The 22,713-nt window shown below is 52.2% G+C and overlaps 3 protein-coding genes across 6 annotated transcripts in view; 1 reads left to right on the top strand and 2 right to left on the bottom strand.

Moving 5' to 3' along the window:
• Positions 1-1,811, bottom strand: part of WNT7A (Wnt family member 7A) — a 39,106-nt gene extending 37,295 nt beyond the window's left edge. The window contains exons 1-2 of the mRNA XM_051793319.1: positions 1,725-1,811; positions 646-872 (exon numbers count right to left, since the gene is read on the bottom strand). Coding sequence (XP_051649279.1) covers positions 646-872; positions 1,725-1,795 — 298 coding nt within the window. The 5' untranslated portion in view covers positions 1,796-1,811. The remainder of the gene's footprint in view (positions 1-645; positions 873-1,724) is intronic.
• The window catches only part of LOC127473544 (uncharacterized), a 460,553-nt gene that overhangs the window by 385,474 nt on the left and 52,366 nt on the right, over positions 1-22,713 (bottom strand). The gene's annotated exons all lie outside the window — the stretch shown is intronic.
• LOC127473542 (translation initiation factor IF-2-like) lies at positions 1,835-22,454 on the top strand. 4 transcript variants are annotated; one of them, XR_007905488.1, is made up of 4 exons: positions 1,835-2,935; positions 15,880-16,137; positions 21,666-21,785; positions 22,129-22,454. XR_007905488.1 is itself a non-coding variant. In XM_051793298.1 (3 exons), exons 1-3 carry the CDS (start codon positions 1,835-1,837, stop codon positions 22,138-22,140), a joined length of 1,233 nt encoding a protein of 410 aa, XP_051649258.1. In that variant the 3' UTR covers positions 22,141-22,454. The 4 variants fall into 4 exon arrangements, 2 of the variants coding, with proteins under 2 accessions (XP_051649258.1, XP_051649257.1); XR_007905487.1 differs by having other exon boundaries at positions 15,880-16,158; XM_051793298.1 differs by lacking the exon at positions 15,880-16,137.

Below are 22,713 nucleotides of genomic sequence, written 5' to 3'. Positions count from 1 at the left end.
CTGCAGTACATGAAAACACAGGAACTGGAAATGGGATCTTCTGCCTGTTGATTAGAAGTGTTTGCAAAAGCCCTGACATCTCAAGCCAGAACACACCTGCTCTTTCTGCTGGGAAAGAGGGCACTGGATACAGTTGCTATGGGATAACTGTTCTGTGTGGTGGGAATCCCTCACAATGACACTGGTTGTTGCACCTTAGTCCCACCGGCTACAAACATCAGGTCAGCGTTGCTGTGGAGGTGCCTGCACCCCAGAAGTGTAATTCCAGCTCTGCTCAGCATTCTGAGCACTGCCTTCAACCAGAACCTTTTATCCATCCCTAAGTACATGAATAAGGCAGCTGTCCCGTTCCCACAAATGCAAAACCTTTTGGAAAGGACTTGTGAGAGCAAGACAGTGCAATCCCATGGTGGAAGTGAACCACAGGCAGGTGCCCTGCCAGGAGGTAGCAGGGATGTCAGTCACACTGGTGACAACAGCCACAGCCCAGGTGCTGGCCCTGCCCTGGCACAAGCTGTGTGATCCAGCTGATCTTCCCCAAACCAGCAGCCGTGCCCCGTGACACCCCCGTCTCACACCCCCGGTGCCCACTTTCGGTGTCCTGCGGGTGGCAGCCCGTCAATGACAAGCAGAGAACCAACGTACCCACTTTGAGCTCCTTCCCGAAGACGGTCCTCTCTCCCAGGGCAGAGCAGTTCCAGCGCCCGTTGCGGAACTGGAACTGGCACTCGTTGATGCCCATTTGGGACCCCTCCCCGATGACGATGATCGCGTCGGGCCTGCTCTGGCAGATCGCCCGCTGCCGGGGGGCGAGCCCCGGGATCTTGTTACAGATGATGCTCGCTCCCAGAGCCACCACCGAGGAAAAACCCCTGCAACGACAGGACACCAGAGCTGGCTGAGGGGAGGCTCGTACCGGCGGCAGACGCAGCACCCCGCTGCTTTCCCGAGCTGCAGGGCCCGGCTTTGGCAGGTGCCCCCGGAAAACACCCGCCTTTCCCCCTGTCGCTTCCCTCTCCCTCTCTCCAAGCCAAGGCAAAGATAAGGAGAGCGCGGGCTCCTGCCAAAACGGGACCAAACTTCCTCGTTGGTGAATTAAAGCGCATGCAGCGGCGTTGCGTGCCCGGGCCACGCACAGACAACGGGCTGGGAGGGTTTTCCCAAACCTGTCCAACAGTTAGAGGAGGGAGGGAGGGAAGGCGGACAACCCTGCCCGCGGGCCGCGCCGCCTTCTCCCGCACCGAGCGCACCTGGACGGGCCGGGGATGCTGCGGGGCCGAAGCGCCGCCACCCTCCCTGCGCCCCGCTCGGTGCGGGAGGAGGCGGGTCCGCCGGCGGAGCCGCCGAGGGATGTACCCCGGCGGGCAGGTACCCGGCAGGTACGGGGCAGGTACCCGGCAGGGACATCCAGCCCCGGGGACAGCCGGCCGGGGCGGGGAAAGGCCGGCTGCCCGGGCATCCCCCCGGGTGTCCCCCCGGCAGGGACCGCCGCCCGGCCCCTCGCAGCCCCGCACACGGCCGGGGCCGCCACCTCGCCCCGAGATGCGCGGGCTTTACCTGTCTTTTGAGAAATAATCGTGATCACCACCATCATCACTTTTTTTTTTTTTTTTTGAGACTTCCCGAGTTAAATAGTAACAGGTCTGGACAGGTTGGGCTGAGCGCGAGTGAGAGCGCGATTGTTATAAAAGAAAGAGGGAAGGAAAAAAAAAAAAGTTACTCACCCAATCTTGATATACACAATCCCCAGGCTCAGGAAGATGTGGAAGATCCAGCGCCTTGTTTTCCTGTTCATATTCCTTGCTTGCCGTGGCTCAGACCAACACGCGAAACGATGCCCGGCGCGCTCGGGGCCGTTCCGTGCCGTGCCGTGCCGGTCCGTCGCTGGCGGTGCCGCGGTCACGGCCGCCCGGCCGAGCGGGGCAGCCCCCGCCGCGCCCCGCACCGCCCGCCGCTCCGCGCCGAGCCCCCGCCGCCTCTCACCATGGCCCCGCCGGGGCTCCCCCGCTCCGAGCCCCGCGCCGGCTGCGCTGCTGGCACAGGAGCGCCGTGTGCGGGATGGGCTGCGGGTCCTGCGAGCGCCGGCCGCGTCCCCACCTTCAGTGGGAATTGTCTCACTCTCTTCTCTCTTCTCCCCCCCTCCCTTTTTTTTTTCCCCCCTCTCTTTCTCTCTTTTTCAGCTACTTGGGCGTGTTCTCCTCAGGAGGGAGTTGTCCAGCCGGGGTGGGGGGGAAGAAAGGCGGGGAGGTGGGAAGAAGGGGAACCAGGAATGGCAGACGGATCACCTGCCTGCAGGGAGGCTCAGGGCGATCCTCCTCCTGCGGGCACGGCCCGGGGGAACGCGGCGGGGGCTCCGGGGGGTGTCACCGGGGGGCGCCCCCGGGGCTGGCCCCGGCCCGCCGGGCGGCATTGGGGCCGCCGCGCCCGGCTCGGCCCGCACCCCGCACCCCGCGCCGCTCCGCGCCCGCACCGCGGCCAAAGCTTTGACTCCGCGCTCGCCGCCCGCTCGCCGGGGCCGCCGAGCACCTGGGGCCGGTTTTATGCGTGTGCCCCGACGCTCCTCCCCTCGCTCTGCCTCCCCGCAGCCTCCCCGGCCCCGCGCCGGGTGAGCCCCGGGCGGCCGAGCATCCCCGCAGCGCCGCCCCGTCCCGCACCGCGGGGAGAGGCGGCACCGGCAGGTGCGGCCTCCGGCGGGCAAGAGCGAGCCCCGTGTGCCCGCAGTGCCCTCCCCGCTGGTTTTGAGACTGATCCTTCCAGTGACAGAGGCAGGGCTCGGTCCCGCCGGGCCCCCGTGGCCGTGGGTTCACGTCGGGTGTCCGCGGCCCGAGCCCACGGTGGGGGCAGAGCGGGGGGTGCGGGCGCTCCGCGGGGAGGGGGACCGGCCCGGCAGAGAGGAGGATCCCGTCTCCTCGTTGCGGGAATTTACACGGATATGGTGACTATTTTATTATCCACTTCAAATATTTCTAACAGGGAGGTTACCTAAATGATAACAGGGGTGTGGTGCGGGAATTGTTCTGCTGATAATGTTTTTCTGAAAACAAAAACACGATGACAGGATCCCTCAGGGTCCCTCCGAGGAGCCGGTCCGGAGCCCCTCCGAGGAGCTGGAGCCTCCTTTGCGGGACAGCGGGTGCGCCCGCAGGGACCCGCCGCTGCCCGCACGGCCCCGGAGCGGGGGGACGAGCGGGGGTGCAGCCGGTCCTGGGGGGGTGGGGGCGGCCGGGTCCGTCCCTGCCGAGTGCCCAGGGCCCGGACAGGGGTCCCACCCCATCCCTCCATCGCTCCCTTCCCCGGTGCGGGCGGAGGATTCACATCCCCTGGGCGCCCCGCAGCCTCCCCGCGCGTCCTTCCCACGGGCGGCCGGAGCCAGAGGCCGGCTCGGGCCCGGCTCCGTGCGGGGAACGGAGCGGAGTGCGGGGGATGCGGGGGGTGCAGTGTGCGGGAGTGCGGGGGGTGCGAGTGTGCGGGGGGCAGTGGAGGGGGCAGGGGACAGGAGTGCGGGGTGCGGGAGTACGAGGGGCGCGGGGTCTGGGGATGGGAAGTGCGGGGTGCAGGAAGTCCGGGGGGTGAGGGAATGCGGGGGGTGAGGGAGTGCGGGGTCCAGTGGGGGGGGGGGGGAGGGCGCAGGGTGCGGGGAGGGCTGGGTGCGGGACTGAGGGGTGCGGGACTACGAGGGGTGCGGAGTACAGGTGCGGGGGGGTCCAAGGGGTGAGGGGGGTTCAGGGGGTGCGGGGGATGCGCGGGCGCCCCGAGCCCCGCGGGCAGCGCCCGCCGCAACCTCTTTATCAGAGCGACACTCGGCGGGGACGGCGGGGACTGCAGCCGAGGGAGCGGTGGGAGAGAGGGGAGAGCGGGTGGAGAGGGAGGAGCAGGGAGAGGGGGAAGAACAGGGAGAGAGGGAAGCGCGGGCAGCAGTGGACAGAGTGGGCAGCCCTCAGCACCTACAGGGCATTTGGGGCGGTGGGAGCAGCTGCCCCAAGGCTTTTGCAGCCTCCAGTGGAGCAAAGCATGTTCCCAGCCCTGGAGCACATCCAGCACCAGGTTCAAGATGATGGGCCAGGTGTGAATAGAAGGCAGCATGTATTGGTGAGAATAATTCGAGGCTTAGGGCAGATCCTCTTCGGGTGGGAGAGAAACCTTCCAGCAAAGGCAAGTGCCATTAAGAGCAGGCAGAAAGGCCGGATTTCAGTCTGCAGTTGTCCATCCTCTCCTCTGACCAGCAAGGATGTTATGTGTTGATGTTAACAGTGCCGTGCACCTCACCGTGTGCAGGGAGCAATGGGTGTGCAGCCAGCAGGGCATCTGGGAGAGCTGCCATACCCTGCACACAGCAGGCTCCTCCAGCACACACAGACGGAGCTGTTTGCTGAGCTCTGTGAGGTTAAACAGGCCATGCTGCCTCATGCAGGACCAAACATGCACCTTGCCCAAACATCTGGCCTGTACTTCTGTGCCATCAGTGTTATCAGTCCCGTAAGGAGGTGTGGATTGCTCGGCACACTGTCCTCTGTGCACATCGAGCAGCTTCCTAAGTGTCAGAATGTGCCCTGCCATTGCAGCCACTGACCAAAGCATCTGTTTTGCCTGTGCAGATTTGGCAATGAAGGTCTGTATTTTTTGCATCATACATAGCTCAGGACAGTGATGTCCTGATCCATCAGTTGGGCTTATAAAGGCTAGGACCATCCAAAACAACCTCCAAAATACTGCAGGTGAGCAACAGAGCTGCTGCTGAAGAGGACTCTGGGACACAGGGTGGAGGGGGGGGTTGTTGCTTCTTTTGTTGCTCTTAGTGCAACTGGTCACGTTGGTTCAATAGTCCTTGAGCAGAAATGGGCACAAAAAGTCTCAGGAGTCTCATCCTGAAATGAAACTTCCTTTCCAAAAAGCAAATCTACCCTCTGAACAATAACATAACTGGGAGGTCATTTTAAATTTGCTTCAGAGTTTCAGTCCATATTCCCCGCTCTGGTGATCTGGCACATAAAACACGGTGCAGGACCTCTTTAGGCTTCATTTTGGGGATTTTTTTTTTTTGCATTTCTGATGTTTAGTATAATTCAACCTCAGCAAGTCATCTGTTTAGCACAGCACAAGGGTATGGGATAGGTCAAGGCTGAGCAAACTGTTGTCTTAAGGTTCAGGAAGAGCAGAAAATGGCAAAGCCTTCTCAGAAAATGAAGATAAATAATTTATTGGGCTAATCAATAACTTGCTCTGTTCATTCCTAAAAAAGTTGTGACCTAGATATACGTGAGCATCTGTGTGTGGGCATGTGAAGCATATATAAAATAACATTCCTGTGCAGATTAAAGGAGGTAGTTTGGCTCGTTTGGCAAAATTTCTCAGAGTTTTTTAATCATTATTTAAAATGCTGTAGACCTTAAATGGTCCTTTCAACCATGATGCCTTCTGAGTGGTCTGCAGTAACTAATCTTTACCTGACACCTGTTTTACAGGGCATGTGTATCCTTTTTTACACTATGCCTTCATTTTTATTATTTCTAATAAATAGATTCTAATATCTGCATAATATAATCAATAGGCATTATGATAAATTATTCTACTTCTCTTAACAGAGTAGAGTAATAAGTTTTAGGAAAATTGGTAAATTAACACAAACCTTAGAAAAATAATTAGAAATGAGTGACAGAAAAGTAGGAATCAGAAAATTGCCTGTGGCAACAGAAATGAACTTGAAACCATGCTCTTAAAAGGATTTAAAAGAAATCCCAGAGATCCTGATTCAGGAGAAGGTGGGCTGCAGGTACAAAACCAGCTCTCAGGATTGTTCTGGAAGAACCCTGTGTCCTATTTGCAGGAACTTGGGAGGCAGTTTGTGCTCCTCTATGAAGCACAACTGTCTGTGCCATCAGGAAGGGACAGGCCTGTTCCAAACACATTCCTCTGACCTGACCAGGGAGAGACTCCAAGGCAGGGGGAGAGGAGAGCCTGGCTCACTCTGCCTCAGGGGAGACCAGCTGGTGTGTGCTCAGCAGCCCCTGCCCGGGTGTGGGGCAGCCTGGATGGACCAGGATGCTGCACTCACTGGGTGTGGGCTGGCAGCCAGTGGGACACCAACTCCAAGGAACCACAGAATCCCAGAATATGCTGAGTTGGAAGGGACCCACAAGGATCATCCAGTCCAACCCTCAGCCCTGCACAGGCCCATCCCCAAGAGTCACCCCCTGTGCCCCAGAGGATCAGCCAAACCTTCCTGGAGCTCTGGCAGCCTTGGGGCTGTGCCCACTGCCCTGGGGAGCCTGGGCAGTGCCCAACCAGCCTCTGGGGGAAGAACCTTTGCCTGAGATCCAGTGTGAGCCTGCCCTGACACAGCTCCAGCCATTCCCTGGCTGCTGTCCCTGGTCCCCCCAGAGCAGAGCTCAGTCCCTGCCCCTCCTCTGCCCCTGCCCAGGCAGCTGGAACTGCACTGAGGTCTCCCCTCAGTCTCCTCTGCTCCAGCTGAACACACCAAGTGCCCTCAGTGTCCTCACACGGCTTCAAATCAAGGCCCTTCCCCATCTCTGTTGCCTCCTTTGGACACTCTCTGATGGCTCAATCCCTTCCTTCCTTTGTGTCCCCCCAAACTGCCCCAATGTTGAGGTGAAGCCACCCCAGGGCAGAGCAGAGTGGGACAATCCCCTCCCTGATGCCCCAGGACAGGGATGTCCCTCCTGGCTGCCAGGGTACAGGGCAGAGGGGCTCTGCAGGCCTGAAATCACAGGCCCTACGTACAAGTCTTAAATGTACAACCTGGGAGAAAACAGTGACCTCTCCACTGTGCTTCACCCACAGCCCAAGAGAAGGAACCTCGAGAGCCTGTTTTGTTCCAGGCTATGGCAGAGGGAGATTTGGTTCTACTGGTCCTGCCAGTGCCTAAAGGGGCCTACAAGGAGGCTGGAGCGGGATTTTTCACAAGGGTGTGGAGTGATAGGACAAGGGGGAATGGCCTTAAGCTGAAGGAGGGCAGAGTGAGATGGGAAAATTCTTCCCTCTCAGGGTGGGGAGGCCCTGGCACAGGTTGCCCAGAGCAGCTGTGGCTGCCCCATCCCTGGAATTTTCCAAGGCCAGGTTGGACAGGGCTTGGAGCACCCTGGGCTAGTGGGAGGTGTCCCTGCCCATGGCAGGGGTGGAATTGGATGAGCTTTAAGGTCCCTTCCAACCCAAACCATTCCATGACTCTGTGGTGCCAGACTGGTGATCTGAGCCATGGCTCTCCCCTGCCTCTCCTGAGATGCTCGTTGCTATGAGGAAACATATCCCCAAGCAGAGCAAATAGTTTTATTCCAGATATGATCTCTTTGCTCTCACCTTTTACTACCCATGTCTTTATTTAGCAGCAGCAACTTTCTTCTGAACAAAGCCTAGGCCCAAGCTACACCCTGGAGCCATCCATCACTTGTTGCCACAATGGTGTTTCTATTGTTAATTGTTAGTCAGGGTTGCTTTTTGGGGTTAGGCAGTGCAGTGATTTAGTACACCAGCTAATCAGCTCTGAAAATGTATTCTCAAAATAAATTAGATGCAAAAAAAAAAGAAGCTTGAAAAGTCTGTCGGTCTTGATACAATCCTTCAGGATTGCTGGGCTCCCTCACAAAACCACAACTGGATCCAGTAGTTAAAGAGAGTCACTGCTGCTCCTGGTCTCAGCAGGGGTTACTGAAGCTGAGTAAGGAAGTTTGCACAGTCTGCTCAGTGTGTGGTTCTAGTCAAGGTTATTAATGTCTCATTTTTCATAAGCATAAAGAAATACAAGAAACATATCCACCTAAAATGAAAAAGAAAGGTTGTCTGTCTTTTTTTTTTTTTTCAGATGGCCTCTGATAACATGAATTCACAAGGGAAAATGTGGTTAAAAGCCCATTTTGTAACTAGATCCTAGATGCACATACCATCAATACTCCAGCTCTGGCTCCCTTTTATCAGGCTAATCATAGCTGCACTGTTTTGTTGTCAAAACACCTCCTGCAGAAGTCAGACCAGAGAGTCCTTTCAGCAGCAAAAACGTGAGGTTAATATACCAACAGTCTGCATTAAGAATCTGCTACCTCCTAAAAGCGTGTGGAAAAAAATACAATAAATAAATAAATAAGATTTGCAAACTCAGTTAATTTCCCGAGCTCTCCTTGGCCCACTCCTGCAATGTGTCATGTCATCAGCAACCACAGTGGCTTCTCAGCTTACAGATGTATCCGTGGGACTGCAAAAGGACCAATAAAAAGCAAGGAGTGAAATCCGTGAGGAGCTGTGGCAGATCAGAGCTCAGGAAGGGCGAGAGCCGCCTGACCAGAGCCTTCCAGAGCAAATCTGGGTGGGTTTGGAACCCTTGTGGCAATGAAAAGGTGCCTTGTTGTGATTAATCAGTTGATTTGGTGATGCAAACAAGTGTCTGGTGAGCTCAGGCCAGGGACAGAAACCTCGGGAATGTTGTACCTTTTGAGGGGGAAGCTCAGACCCCCAGGTTCCACTGAGGTGTCCTCCAGATAGGGCCCACCTGAGCCAGGCTGATGGTGACCCCAGCAGTGAATCAAGCCAGGGAGCAGAAGGAGTTTGGGCATGGACAGCTGTCTGGGAGCTAATTACCTGCAGCTCCATCTAGCTAGGAACTGATGGGCTCAGAGGGCTGTGGGAGCTTTGGAGATGGATGATTAGAAGCCAGTAGAAGATTTGGGGAGAGGAAAGAGCTTTGGAATGGCTCTGTTTGGCTGATTTAGGAGTTTGCTGGCTGTTCAGTGACTCGGAAGATGCAGCTGGTTTGTGCCTGTACGGTGCAGAGCTGTGTCTGTGTGGGAGCACCCAGGCAGGCTCTGTTCTGCCATGGCCTCTGACACATCTGCTGGCTTTTGGAGCTGGACATGGCCTGAGGAACTCCTGAAAACATGGTCTGTGAGTCCAGGGTTTCTCAGGGTTTGCTCAGACTTTTTAATCCAAGTGCAGATAAAGGAATACTTTACATCATACCAAGGTTAATGAAGCTGCTCCAAGCCTGAGCTGTTGAGCTCCACCCAGCCCTGCTTCTGGGGCAAACTGATATGGTTGGGTCTTGGAATTCTCCCTGTATGAAGACATGAACATCAATTCTAAAAAAACACAGTCAAGAGGACTTGGGGGTTGTTCATGTGCTGTTTTGTAAATCCCCTGAACTTTTCCCTTTCTCTAGGAGTAGGAAGCTCGCTGTGGCACGTGCAAGCACACTCTGGGCTGGTCTTGGGGCTGTATTCCAAAATGGGATTGGGCTTAACCCTGCCTACAGCTGCAGGCTGTGCTCCCCTCCCTGGTTACCACCTCGAGTGCTTGGAGTTCAGAACCTCTGCCTGTGCTGCACATACCAGAGAAGGAGCTAATCATTAGTATACTTGAAGTAAACTGCTCTCTCCAACAGCAATCCTTAACATCAGTAGCAGAACTGGAGAAACAAACCTCTTTTTGCCAGTCATTTTGAGCTAAGTACATGAACCCCACTGGTCTGCATCTTCTGTTCCCTCAAGCAACATGAGGGTCACCACGTGCCCACTGCACAACATGCAGTGACCTCCAGTTCTCAGTGGCTCATTTTGTTCTCTTTGTTTACCTCTGGTCCCCTGACAGGCATAAACACAGCTATTTGTTCACAGGGATGCTGCTCATCCAGACTGTTTTGAATTACGTGTTTTCCCACACAGCTTCTTTGGGAGACTTTTCTGATTCCACTCCAAAGTAAGTTATGTGTTACAAACACACTGGGGAATATATTGCATTTGCAAAAAAATAATATTCCTTTGTTATCACAATGTGCATTTAGATAAATACTATTTTTGCCCTTTTTTTTAAAAAAAAAAAGACCTGACATTTCCTTTACACATTTATTAATGGACACAGAGGTGAAAAGATGAACCATCAAAGCAGATTATTCATTGCCAAAGAAAGGTCTTAAGCACCATGGATCTGATCCAGAAAATATGAGACAGTCTTCCAGGCAGTGCAAGAACCAGAAAGCTGCAGAAGGTATTTCCAAGAAGGTATTTCCAAAGCCATCAGGTTCTCCCCAGGTAAAGAGAGATGGCACAGCAATAGCACGTGTGGAGGGAAGAGAGCTGGGACATCTCTGGTAGCTGTGGCCAGCTGGTGTTGAACACAGGAGTGCTGCAGAGGGACTTTTGGGGACAAAAACCTGTGGTTTGTCAGGGCATAAGCTGAGCTCTGGCAGTTCTTGCAGCAGCAGGGTGAGGAGGAGGATGAGGCAGAGCTGGCCACTGTCACTGCAGCAGCAGGGTGAGGAGGAGGATGAGGCAGAGCTGGCCACTGTCACTGCAGCAGCAGGGTGGGCTCTGGGCCGGCCGGGCTGGGGGGATGTGCCCGGCACAGGGCACGGCTGGCTGGGTGGGAACAGCCTCCGGGACAACAAGGGTGGTGTCCATCCCCTGGCCATGTGCAGGGCGGAGTCACAAAGCTGTGTATGGGAAGGGGTAACAAATAGCATGAGGAAATCATGTGGAGATGAGGGGAAGCAAGCTCATGTTCACGGCAGGAAGGAGAGAAAGGGTGGAGAAAGTGGAATGATGGGGAGGAGGGCACAGAAAGACACAGGTCTGCTTTTTGTTGTGATGGGGCCTGACCTTGGGCTAACACATATTTACAAATCTGGCAATCAGCAGAAGACATTTTGAGACTATGACTAGATTAATATCTCCATATAACTATAATTAAAATGATAGAACTCAAACCCTGTCTTTTTTCCAAAATAAAGCTTCCCTTTTCCTCTATTCAAGTATTTGAGGTGCACTTTTACAAGGCTGATGTCAAGATGTCACCAAAAACACACGAGGCCACGGTGATATCATGGTGTGAGAGAGAGTCAGGAGTGAGCCACATAAACGTTATGAAATATTGTCATTTTTTTCCCTTCCGTTTTAGCCATTGCCTAAACTGGAACCATAAAACTGGTCTTAAAATAGCACTGCAGGTTCAAAAAAAAAAAAAAAAAAGGGAAAAGTACTGAACGAGATTTTGTTTTCCAGCCAAGTTTGCTCAAACAGCCTTTGCTAATAGGAGAACTTTGGGGGAATTCTGTGAACCCTTGGAAAGTGTATTGTATTGCAGATATCAGGGCTCTTATCAATAATTTCCTATCTCCTTGCAAAGCCGGGAACATTTCCCTATCTACCTACAGAGAGATATATTTTATGTCAAGATGTAAGGCAAAATAGGCCTGCATTCAATATTTAGTTTCAAATTATGTAAACAGTATTAACTGATCTGTCAAAAATGCGTTCGTGGAAAACGCTTGACTAAGCTAATTCATGTTTTTGGAAAGGTTGCCTGTACAGACACTTGGAGCACATCTGTTTACCATGGGCCTGGTAACACAGCCCTCCAGTTATACATTTCCAAAGAGTAATTGTGGAGTAAATACTTTAAAGGTATTAAACATATAATTGTAAACTGTTGGGGGTCTAACGACACGGAATACGTCGGGATCGAGTCCGAGCATGTACTTCGTGTAGTGGAGAAGGTGTAAATGGAGGCACATCAGGACCAGGCCACAAGGGCTGGGGGCTCTTGGGGGGTCTGGGCTAAGGGTTTGGTGGCTGTGGGTGGTTCTGGCCTCACTGGCTTCAGCAGACCTTGCTGGGTCAAGCCACATGAACAGACTTGGTGTTAGGAAGCTGAAGTTTTGTGCTGCCCTCCTGCTGCAGCTCCTGTGTGGTGACACCACTCAGGTGTCACTGAGACTGCAGCCAGAGGTGAGGCCATCTCTCTGATGGCCAGGTGAGGACATTCAGCAGCTTAATTACTGGTTCTAGTGTCCATCTGCCAAAACTGGTCATTTTTCTAAGAAGCTTTATGTCTCGGTCCAAGACTCTCATGTAGTCACAGAGGATAAGCAAAGTATCTGGTGTCTGCTCTCTGAGCTGGAAGGGGCTTCCAGACACGACCTTGGATTTCTGCTTTGGGTTAAAACAGCTTTTCCAGTCATGTTCTTGCTGGTCTGGTTCCAGTGACTGCCCTTGTCAGGGAGGGAGTTCTCTGTGCTGCTCATCGGAAGGGAAAGCCCAGAAAGACACCAAAAATTTCAGCCTTTACTGGAGTATTCCTGGGAGTTTTGGGAGCCATGGCCAGGGGGGAGCAAGTGCACACTCAAACCCTTTAGACATCTCAGAAGACTGTGCTCTTGTGAAATTAATTTCTTATGGACCAGAGAGTAAGGGCTACTTCAAAGGTGTCAGCACTGTGCTTGAACCAAGTAGGGGGCACAGATGGAAAAGCTTCCTGGGAGGATTTATAGATTTGGTAATGGATTTGTGGTAGGAAAGGATTCTGATAATTCCATCTTCACAGACTCACAGAATGGTTTAGGTTGGAAGGAACCTTAAAGCCCATCTCATTCCACCCCCTGCCATGGGCAGGGACACCTTCCACTAGCCCAGGTTGCTCCAAGTCCCATCCAACCTGGCCTTGGACACTTCCAGGGATGGGGCAGCCACAGCTTCTCTGGGCAACCTGTGCCAGGGCCTCCCCATCCTCACAGGGAAGAATCTCTTCCCAATATCCCATCTAGCCCGGCCCTCTGGCAGTGGGAAGCCATTCCCTGTGTCCTGTCCCTCCATCCCTTGTCCCCAGTCCCTCTCCAGCTCTCCTGGAGCCCCTTTAGGCCCTGGAAGGGGCTCTCAGGTCTCCCTGGAGCCTTCTCTTCTCCAGGGGAACCTCCCCAGATCTCCCAGGCTGGCTCCAGAGCAGAGGTGCTTGGAGCTTCTCCATGGCCTCCTCTGGACTCATTCCAACAGGTCCACACGTTTCCTGTGTCAGGTGCCCCAGTCCTGCACAGATCCCTGGGCTTTGCAAGCCAGGGCTTCTTGGTAGTGACACAGTAAAAAAGGAACTCCTCAGCATGGGAAAGAGGTGGCTGCAGAAGTGATGTGCTTTTGCAAGGACCCAGTGTGGAAAAACTTCAAGAGAATTAAACCACTCTTGAAGGATTCATAAACTGGGCACTAGGAGAGAGAGCACAGGCCGTGGTGGGCTGTGGACAGACCTGGTCATGGTGGCAGTGATGGACAGTGGGGTTCTGTTGAGACATGGGCACAAGCTTTGCTTTAGCCAGGATGAGCCCAAGTTAAAAGTAGATCTAAGTAAGAGCTGATCCTACAGAAAGAGCTTTTGTTGTTATTATTTACTTTTTAGTTGGAAAGAAAGGGCAGGTCTGGAGTTGAGCAGTGAAACAGGAGACATCCCTGCAGAGGTGGGCAGTGAGTTTGGGTATGGAGGCGAGTTTGGGTTTTTGGTTTGTTTGGTGGGTGGTTTTCCCTTGGAAAGGGGATGTAGGAGAAAAGAGACCAAGAGCTGTTCAAGGCTGCTGAAAACTGCTTAGCAAATGTGCTGGGGGCTGGGGGTGAAGGGGGCTGAGTCCAGAGAACAAGGGCTCGAGAGGAGCATGGTCAACTGTGCTAAAAGCAAATGAAGATAAAAGGAAGTGGCTGACTGACATCTTGGTAAGAAGAAGAGATGAGAGACCTCCACCAGAGAAGTTTCCCTAAGATGTGAGGGGCAGAAACTTCCAGAGGAACACCAGGATATTCCAAACAGCAGTGAGCTATGGGAGGGACCAGAGTCTGGAAGGACAAGAGGGAAATCAAGGACATTTTGGTACATCTTAAAGAAAGGAGACTCTAAAGGATGTTAGTGAAGGGGAAATTGCAGAATTCAAGGCTAAATGAGAAAGAGTTAAGGATAATTAGAATTAAAAGGGATGAAAGAAGGATGAAAGACAGTGAAATGTCATGGAGATGCCACTGGAAGGGAAAACAGACCAGTGCCCTACCGCAGAGGTGAGCAAAACCAGTCAGCTCATATTTCCTAGGAGGACAGGGGAGCCAGGAGAAGAGAGCCAGGAGTTGCATCAGCCAGAGTTGCAGATACACTTGTTCAGATTCAGCTGGATCTTACAGCTGCTTAGTTGGGAAGGTGATGGTACAGAGGTGGAGAGAATGAATTGCTGCTGTGTTAACAGCTTAGGGGGGGAAAAAGTGAAATTCAGTCAGACTCTGGGAGAACAGTCTAGACTGGAACTGAAATGAAGCCTGAAAGTAAATGAGCAATTTTCAAATTGAAAAAAAGGACAGGGAGGAGAGGTCTGCAAACAGAGGAGCAGGGGAAAACTAATTGAATTATCTGGATGAGCAGTGAGCAGAGGGGGGATTTGCACAGCAGGGAGGTGAGGAAGAGCAGTGGTTGGTGGAGAATATTGCAGATTAACCATTTGAGAGTGACTGAGAGAGTCAAACGAGCTGTGGATGAAGTGAAGGAGCAAGGATATGGAGATGCCAACATGAGAGACTGGTTGGGTTGTCACACCAGAACCTGACACCACCAACAGTGGGTGGGGGAATCTGGGAGGAGAAGAAAGAGCTTTGGGTGAATCCTGGAGGAGGATGAGATTGGGCAAGAGAAAGGGCTTGAAAGCAGCAGGAAGAGGAGGGATCCCCAATCATTTGCACCATGTCTGCTCCTGATCCAGAAAGCTCAGAGAAAGGAAGAGGCTTGGAAGAGAGCACAGGTGAGTTCCTGGGAGCTGGAGGAGCTGTGGGTGCCTGGGGTGAGCACACAGAGTCCAGGAGGGGAAAGAAATGGAGTGGTGGCACTGAAAAGCAGGTGGAGTGAGGGGTTGGTGGAGCTGGGCAGGGAGGGTGGTACACTGGGAGGACAGGGATCTGATCCAGAGTTGTCAGAGGAAGGGATGAGGAGCATGGTGGGAAGAGGATAGGCTTGGCATGGAAAATGGGAGGGCAGAAGGAAGATAAGAGGGCCAGATGCTGTGATGAACAAAGGGTGAGGTCAGACAGTGGCAGACGGGCGCGTGTACAAAACCAGAAAACAAGAGGCAGCTCCTGCCTGTGGTTTCGGGGCACAGCCCGGGGCTGCCTGTGATCAGGAGTGATTGATTACAGAATTAGCTTGTGCTATTTTGGCCCTGTGACTTCAGATGCTGTAATCTAAGCCCACTGTGTGCTTATCCTTGCAGCAAGGATAACTCTTCAGGCACAGGGATGCTTTTGGGGGAGACACGTCAGGAAGCTTTTCCCCAAACTGCCTTTGTAATCCTGCCACTCCTCTCATCCATCACCAGGCCAATATAAAACTGGCCCTGTGCTTCCTGTTGGAGTGTTGTGAATTTTCAAAGGCAAAGTGCACTATTGTTTAATAGCCAATTATTCACTGGCATTGATAAACAGGCTCTGCCTGCGATTACTGCAGCAATTACTCACCCTCCTAATTTAGACATGAGGAAAAATTAATTCAAGCTTCCAGTTGATCATTTATATCTTTGGCTTTTGTAATACACATCACAGCACGCTGAAAACAACTCCACCACAGGGAAAACTGATCTGTCCACATTGATAAGGTGTTTTACTCTTGTTCTGTTACTGGGGGAGGCAGGACCAAGTCCAAGCTGAAGGGCTGTGGCTGAAGGGGTTTTTTTATGTTTTGGGTATGTAAAAATATGAAAATCACTTTGTTAAACCTTAAATTAAAAACAGAGGGGAGGGATGTTCCTGCAGTCAGAGGGGATCTCTGTGTACAGCTAAGAAAGCAAAGAAAATAGTCGGGTGTTTAAGTAATGTGACCTCACCTTGCCCCCAGACCACCCTTCAAGTGCTGATGGACCTGTCTCCAAACAGGAGACATCCAGGATGTTCAGGAGAGGCTGGTGGGGAGAAATTAGAGGATGTTGGCAGCCTAGTTCAGAATGAAGTGGAGGTGGCAGAGGCAAATAAAGCTGTTAACAGGCTTAGTAATGGTAAGTTACTCCTTATAACTCAGGAGCAGTGAGATGGAAAGGTACCCACATACCATTGGGACAGGGAAATGTTTTCATTCATTTTCTTGTTGTTATTAAAGTTACTCCCCAGGTTGCAAAGGGCACAGGAGTTCTGTGGTAACTGCAAGCTCGGGTGAAGGAGCAGCGCCTGAGAAGCACCTTCTCCAGGTTCCTTCCCCACTCGGTGCTGTGGTTTCACTTTCCGTGGCTCTGTTTGCTGCTGGCAGAGGTTCAGCTGGAACGGGAGAGGAGCAGGAAGAGCCTTTCCTCGGGTTAGTCTGACAGCACCTCCCTCCCCAGCACAGATTCCGTGCAAGGCAGAGCCTCTTCCGTGTCTGGTGAGCGACGAGCAGGGGCAGGTGAGGCCTCGTGCTCCCTGTGCAGCAACCTTGGCCTCTGGAGCAGAGCATGGATTGCCCGTGGTTTCACTTTCCAGACTTGGGTTTATTTGCCCCAGATGGGGTCACTGCAGAGAGCTGTCCTGTCCAGGGGCAGTGCAGACCTTGAGTGACCACAGGTGGGTTTTTCTCTCCAGCTCTTGCCCTGGGAAGCACCTGCTCCAGGCAGCATTCACAGAAGGAATGCCAGCACTTTCCCCAGCCCTGGGGCAGGTGGGGTGAAGCACAGACAAGGCTGTGGCACCTCAGCTCTTCAGAGCAGACTTGAGGCAGATAACTGGTTACAGAATCCCAGAATGTGCTGAGTTGGAAGAGACCCACAAGGATCATCCAGTCCAACCCTCAGCCCTGCACAGGCCCATCCCCAGAGTCACCCCCTGTGCCCCAGAGGATCATCCAAACCCTCCTGCAGCTCTGGCAGCCTTGGGGCTGTGCCCACTGCCCTGGGGAGCCTGGGCAGTGCCCAACCAGCCTCTGGGGGAAGAACCTTTGCCTGAGATCCAACCTGAGCCTGCCCTGACACAGCTCCAGCCATTCCCTGGCTGCTGTCCCTGGTCCCCCCAGAGCAGAGCTCAGTCCCTGCCCCTCCTCTGCCCCTGCCCAGGAATTGGAACTGCACTGAGGTCTCCCCTCAGTCTCCTCTGCTCCAGCTGAACACACCAAGTGCCCTCAGTGTCCTCACACGGCTTCAAATCAAGGCCCTTCCCCATCTCTGTTGCCTCTTTTGGACACTCTCTGATGGCTCAATCCCTTCCTTCCTTTGTGTCCCCCCAAACTGCCCCAATGTTGAGGTGAGGCCGCCCCAGGGCAGTGCAGAGCGGGACAATCCCCTCCCTTGACCAGCTGAAAGGCAGCAAAATAGTCACCTCTCCACCAACTGCTCTGCTTGACAACATGGTAGCTCAGAGCATTTAGCCAAGGCTGAACACAAGGTTGGCTCAATAACAAAAAGTAGAATATTGTTTCAACTGGCAGACAGAGTTGGGCCTTTACTCATTGCTCCCTCAGTGCAGGGGTGTTGGATGAGCAGCAGGTCATTCATGGTCTCCCTGGGCAGCTGTACCCACCCACACTGGGGCTCTGCAGGGGCTGGAGGTGCCGCTCTGGTGGGAGGTCATTTCCTGTCTCACTCACCTCCACTGTGGCTCTGCCCATCTTTGGGATGCTTGAAGCTCCTCTGAGCAGTTCAAGTGCCACACAAGCAGAGCTCTCCCCACTTCCTCAGGAGGAACTCGTGCTCCTGTTGCCTGAGCCAAGCAGCAGGGTGGGCTGAGGAGGGAGAGGGTCACTGCTGTGATGATGTGTCCTGGCCACAGGAGCTGCCTCCAGGGACTGGGATGGGCACAGCACTGCAGCTGCTGCTCATGGGGGTTGCTGGCTCTGAACCCTTTGGCTGCACGTGGTACAACCATGGGAGATGCACACCAGAGGTGCAGGCAGAGACTGCAGCACCCTGAGGTTCCTGGCCTTGGTGTTTGCTCCAGGTGGGGAGCAGTCACAAAGCACTGATGGTGATGTTATAACTGCGCTGATGGGAGGAAAGAAAAGAGAAAACCGTCAGAGTTCATCTTATCTGAGACTATCGTGCACGCTCAGGAACTGTGTAAATCAGTTGCCCTGCTTAGCCAAAAGCTAAAGAGTTTCTAAAGTTTATTTCCTGTCTTTATAGCAACTGTCTGGCCCTTTATTTATTTTCACTGAAAGCTGCTGGTGTGCTAAAAATAATTTTTGAAGCAATTCTTGTGGCACATTGTATAACAATGGCAGGCTGAAGCCGGGGCAGTTGGGAAGTGAAGGATGCCTCCTTGGGCAATCTCTTCTTCTGAACTCCCATCATTTTTATTTTTATGCTTTGTGCTGAAGCATTTTCTGTCCCCCACCGTGGAGAAGAGCTGACGGCTCGCATTGTTGTTACCTTGAAAGGGCAAGTTATCACGGTTAATCCACCCTCCAAGGTTTTTCCTCAGGATAATTATTGTTGTGGTGATTCATCTTGCAGACCCTGCCCTTCCTTATTCGCGCAAAATATCCTACTCCCTGCAATATTTCTGGGTCAGGCTCGTGCCACACATGTGATTTCCTCTTGGGCATGCAGACAAGACAAGATGGATTTAAAGGTCAGCCAGTGCTGGGCTGGCCAAGCCCGTCACTGGTGGCTTCGTGTGTCACCCACGGGTGATGGTGCAGGTGGGGCAGGTTTGGGGCTGGACGGGCACAGGGTGGGCAGGTGAAGTTCGCTCGTGTTCCACGTGGGGTGGGGGAGCAGGGCCTCTGTTGTTGTGCTGGAAAATTTCACTGCTCCCGTCTTTAGTGGAAAACATTATCACCAGCACATCCTGGCATGTAATTCTGCCTCATTTATTATTGTCTCGTGTTGGCTTAGTGCTTATGGTGCATTTCTAAGGTACTCAGAGAGGGTTGTGGTTTTTCAAGGAAACATAACTCATGGGGGACAGGGGAGGGAGAATCCTGAGAGATTTTGGCACAAACTGAGTCAAATTTTACTGAACATGAAAAATAGAACCTGTGCAGGCTTCGACATGAGCTCTGCATGGCCCAGAGGCCACGGGGAAGGGAATATGCCCAGCAGGCAGGATTACCACTCAGGAGACCTGGGCTCTGCTTTTCCTGCCAACGTGCTTGTCAGGGGCTGTCTGTACATCCTATGCTCCCCAGTTTGGGTGCAAACCACCAGGTTTTGGGGCAGGCAGATGCTACCCAATGCCTGCAGCTGTCTGAGCTCAGGTCCTGTCTCAGGATACAGAAACAGGATGAAACCCAGTGATGGCACCAAAAAGGCGGATCACAAGCTTGGTCTGGGTTTGTTTGGGAGTTTCTTCCCCACTTTCACTGGTGTTTGTGCTAGAGAGATGGGCTCACAGCTCCTCAGCTTGTTTCATGGCCTTCCCTCATGGTGCAACACAGCAGGATGGGGGACAACCACCAAAGGGAGAGAGCAAACCCCTACCAGGTGGTTCCATCATGCTGCCCCTTGTGAGGCCCCTGGCACCAGCTGGTTCACCTCAGACCAGGACCAGTTCTTGCCTTTGCTGCTGAGCTGGGAAGCACTGTGACAGCCTCCAGTGCAGGACTGGACTTGGGGTGCCCCCAGCTTTGCTGCTCCCCTTGCCATGCTGAAAGAGCCTGCCCACAGCTCCTGCTGCAAGACTGCTGCAAAATGAAGCTACCACATCTCACCTGAGGTAGATCCAGTTGGTGGGATCAGTAAGGCAGCTCCAGGTCCAGAATGGCTGTTCCAAAGGGAAATGTGTAGGAGCAGGGAAATTGCATGCAGTGCTGCTTTTAGCTAAGACTGGGCACTTTGGTGGGAGCTGCTACCACCAGGTTCACTCAATTTTACTTTACGTGCTTTGGAGTAAGTCAAAGTCTTGGGTAAAGCACCTTTAGGGACAGTGGAAATAAGGGAGAAAACCCGTAACCTCATTTCTTTGTACACTGAGTGTGTAAGTGAGGGTGGTGCAGGTGTCCTGCAGCCCTTCCAAGGGGTGGGAGTGAGGGGCAGGTGGTTCACAATACAGTGATTGGTCTTACTAAACCCACCCCTTCTGCTCTTGTGATCTGGCTTTGCTCACACCAGAGATCTCCTTACTGAGCTCCTGAGCACCTGTGAATTCATCACAGTCCTGGGACTGGGACACTGCTGGGTGTCCCTGGGAGCAGAGGCTGTGCCTCCTCCCTCTCCTTTAGCCAAATTCCCCTGGTGAACTGGCAGTGTACTTTAATGTCACCAGAGCAGCACAATCCCTCAGCAGGACACACTTCCCATCCAGGTGGAACATGACACCCATCTCCAAACACGGGTGTATCGCCGGCGGTATCAAGGAATGCCATCCAGCACGCCCAGTGACGCACACAAAGGGAAAACCGGCACAGGCACCAGCCAAGACAAATTGGGAACACGTTCCTCAGAGTCTGAGCAGCTTCCTGCAGCCTCTACCTGCCAGCAGGGAGGTGGGAACAGCCCAGGCTGCCATACCTGCTGACCAGCGGGCAGTTTGTGGGATCTTTATGGGCCAGAAGTGGTTCCTGGTGACTGATGTTACTGTTTTAAATACCAAACTAATTTTGTCCATGATGGTGGTGTCACAACCCTTCCCTGCGTGGTACACGGTTATGACCTCTTTCATGTGAAAAAACCCCCAATGGAATACTATAGGGACTTTTATTCTCATGTTTCCTTGAAGAGGGACACGAAGAAGAACATAAACCATGACCACACTGATCTGTTTTGAAAACTCTCCCACAATCCCACACTTGCATTTACACTTTCTTTGAATGCATAACACCAAAGGCTCAAAGAACTGGGGCTGTAGTGGCAGAACAGAGGTTCAATCCATTACCATTCCTTGGGGTGTTAAATGCTTTTAATTGTCTTCAGTGTGTCTAAAATCCTTTTTTAATTTTTTTTCCCGGCACGAGAATTCTGGAGCAACACTTCAGAGAGCAGGTAAAGCTGCTTCCAATGCTCAAAATATCAAAATCACTTTTGTTTGGTTGTACAGTGCTAAAACACTGGTGTTGTACAGGTACACCTGGTATAGATTTGTTTAGGATTTCACTACTGTACAAGGAAAATACCCACTCGAACTACCTGAGCAATAACAGATCCAGTAAATGTGTCCAGTAAAGAATCTAAAAATCTGAGGGACAGTTATATTCACCTTGGTTTAGGCAGTAGAGAAAACAGAGTTTGGTTTCTTACTTGCTTTGTTGTATGTAGCAGTTCTCAAAATGCTTAGCTGGAGTTTTGATGAAGCTCTCAAAGATGCTAAAAGATGTTAAAAAGAAGCTATGAACTTTGTGTTAGATATCAGAAGCACTTTGAAAGATTTGTATGTAACTGTCACATGAATTTAAGATGCAATTCCGTGTTAAAAGCTTGGCTGACCATGAGCAGAAATGTGGAAACTCAACGGATCACCTCTGGAAAAATGGCATTTGTGAGTTATACTCTCAGAAGACTAAAAATAGAACTCTGTCTGTTTGTTTTCCTTCATGAAGTGGCCAACTGTAACACTCCCTTACCAGCCCTAAAAAAGAATTTACATAAAAGATGCTGACGCAAAACCTTATCTCATGACTGTGTCTCATTAGGTCATCTCTGGGGGGGAAGAAACGGCTTCAGTTTTGAAGTCTCTTCCCTGACCATGAATCAGTCAGAGAAAATAGTGAGGTGCACCTCTGCACAGCAACCTGTCACCTTAATCTGTTTTGGAACCCACAATAAACCCCCAGCTGTCTGTCACGTGTGAGGTAATGCTCTGAGAGGGAACTCTCACACATTTAATGATGCTCAGTGATTTTCTGGCCAAAGGGCAGCGATGGGGTTTTTCCGGGTGTGCTGAGCTCCACATCTTTAACCACTTTGCTGAACAGAGCTCGTGGAGAACCAGCCCTTTCAGTCCTATTTCATTCTGTGTTGTTTTCTAATTCTTATTTTATTGTAGGAAAAATGCTTGTCATGGCTTATCTGTCCAGCAATGAACATGTCTGGTGCTGGAAAATTAACGTCTGTTACCTGTACTGCACCTACTGATGGAACACTTCCAGCCTGGAATGGGCAAGAGGTGAGGAAAGACAGGAGTTCCTGTATTTTTCTCTTCCCTTAAAAATGAAATTTAAGACCCAAATCAATCCTGCAATGCCTTCAATATTTATGGCCTCTACTTAGTTTTTTATGGAGTCCTACTCCACTTAGGAAAGACCTATTGTGATCTGAGAAGACTAAACTCTTTCCTATTCAGATGTAGTGAACTCTTCTAGAAACAGAGATGGCACAGGCTAGTTGTATCAAAGCACGAAAATGTACCAGTTACTCAGTTTTCTAATGTCTTCCTATCATGAAATATTCTCTCTTGCACAGAAATCTCTTGATATTTGGGTTGCTGATCACATTTTTTTTCTTTTCAGGACCATTTTTAAAACACTGTAGAAAAAAACAGTGCCTCAAGGATGAACAAAGATTTCATTGCTTCTGGGTCTGCCTCAAAATAAAGACAGAAAAGAATAAAGAAATGTGGTGGTTTGACAATTCACGTTTTTATTTGCTGTTGAAGGCTCTTTGAATCAGAGAATCCCAGAATGGTGTGGAAGGGATTTTAAAGATTTAACCAACCCTCCATCATGGGCAGGGACACCTTCCACGAGCCCAGGTTGCTCCAAGCCCTGTCCAGCCTGGCCTTGGACACTTCCAGGGCTGGGGCAGCCACAGCTTCTCTGGGCAACCTGTGCCAGGGTCTCACCACCCTCACAGGGAAGAATCTCTTCCCAATATCCCATCTTTTCCTGCCCTCTGGCAGTGGGAAGCCATTCCCTGTATCCTGTCCCTCCATCCCTTGTCCCCAGTCCCTCTCCAGCTCTCCTGGAGCCCCTTCAGGCCCTGGAAGGGGCTCTCAGGTCTCCCCAGAGCCTTCTCTTCCCCAGGTGAACCCCCCCAGCTCTCCCAGCCTGGCTCCAGAGCAGAGATGCACAGGAAATGTTTTGTTGTCATCAGTC

The sequence above is a fragment of the Manacus candei genome, unplaced genomic scaffold (genome assembly GCF_025592945.1).
Source record: "Manacus candei isolate 608988 ecotype Guabito, Panama unplaced genomic scaffold, ASM2559294v1 h1tg000036l, whole genome shotgun sequence".
Taxonomy (NCBI): domain Eukaryota; kingdom Metazoa; phylum Chordata; class Aves; order Passeriformes; family Pipridae; genus Manacus; species Manacus candei.
The sequence above is the reverse complement of the archived record's forward strand: the minus strand, read 5'-3'. Positions and strand labels throughout refer to the sequence as shown.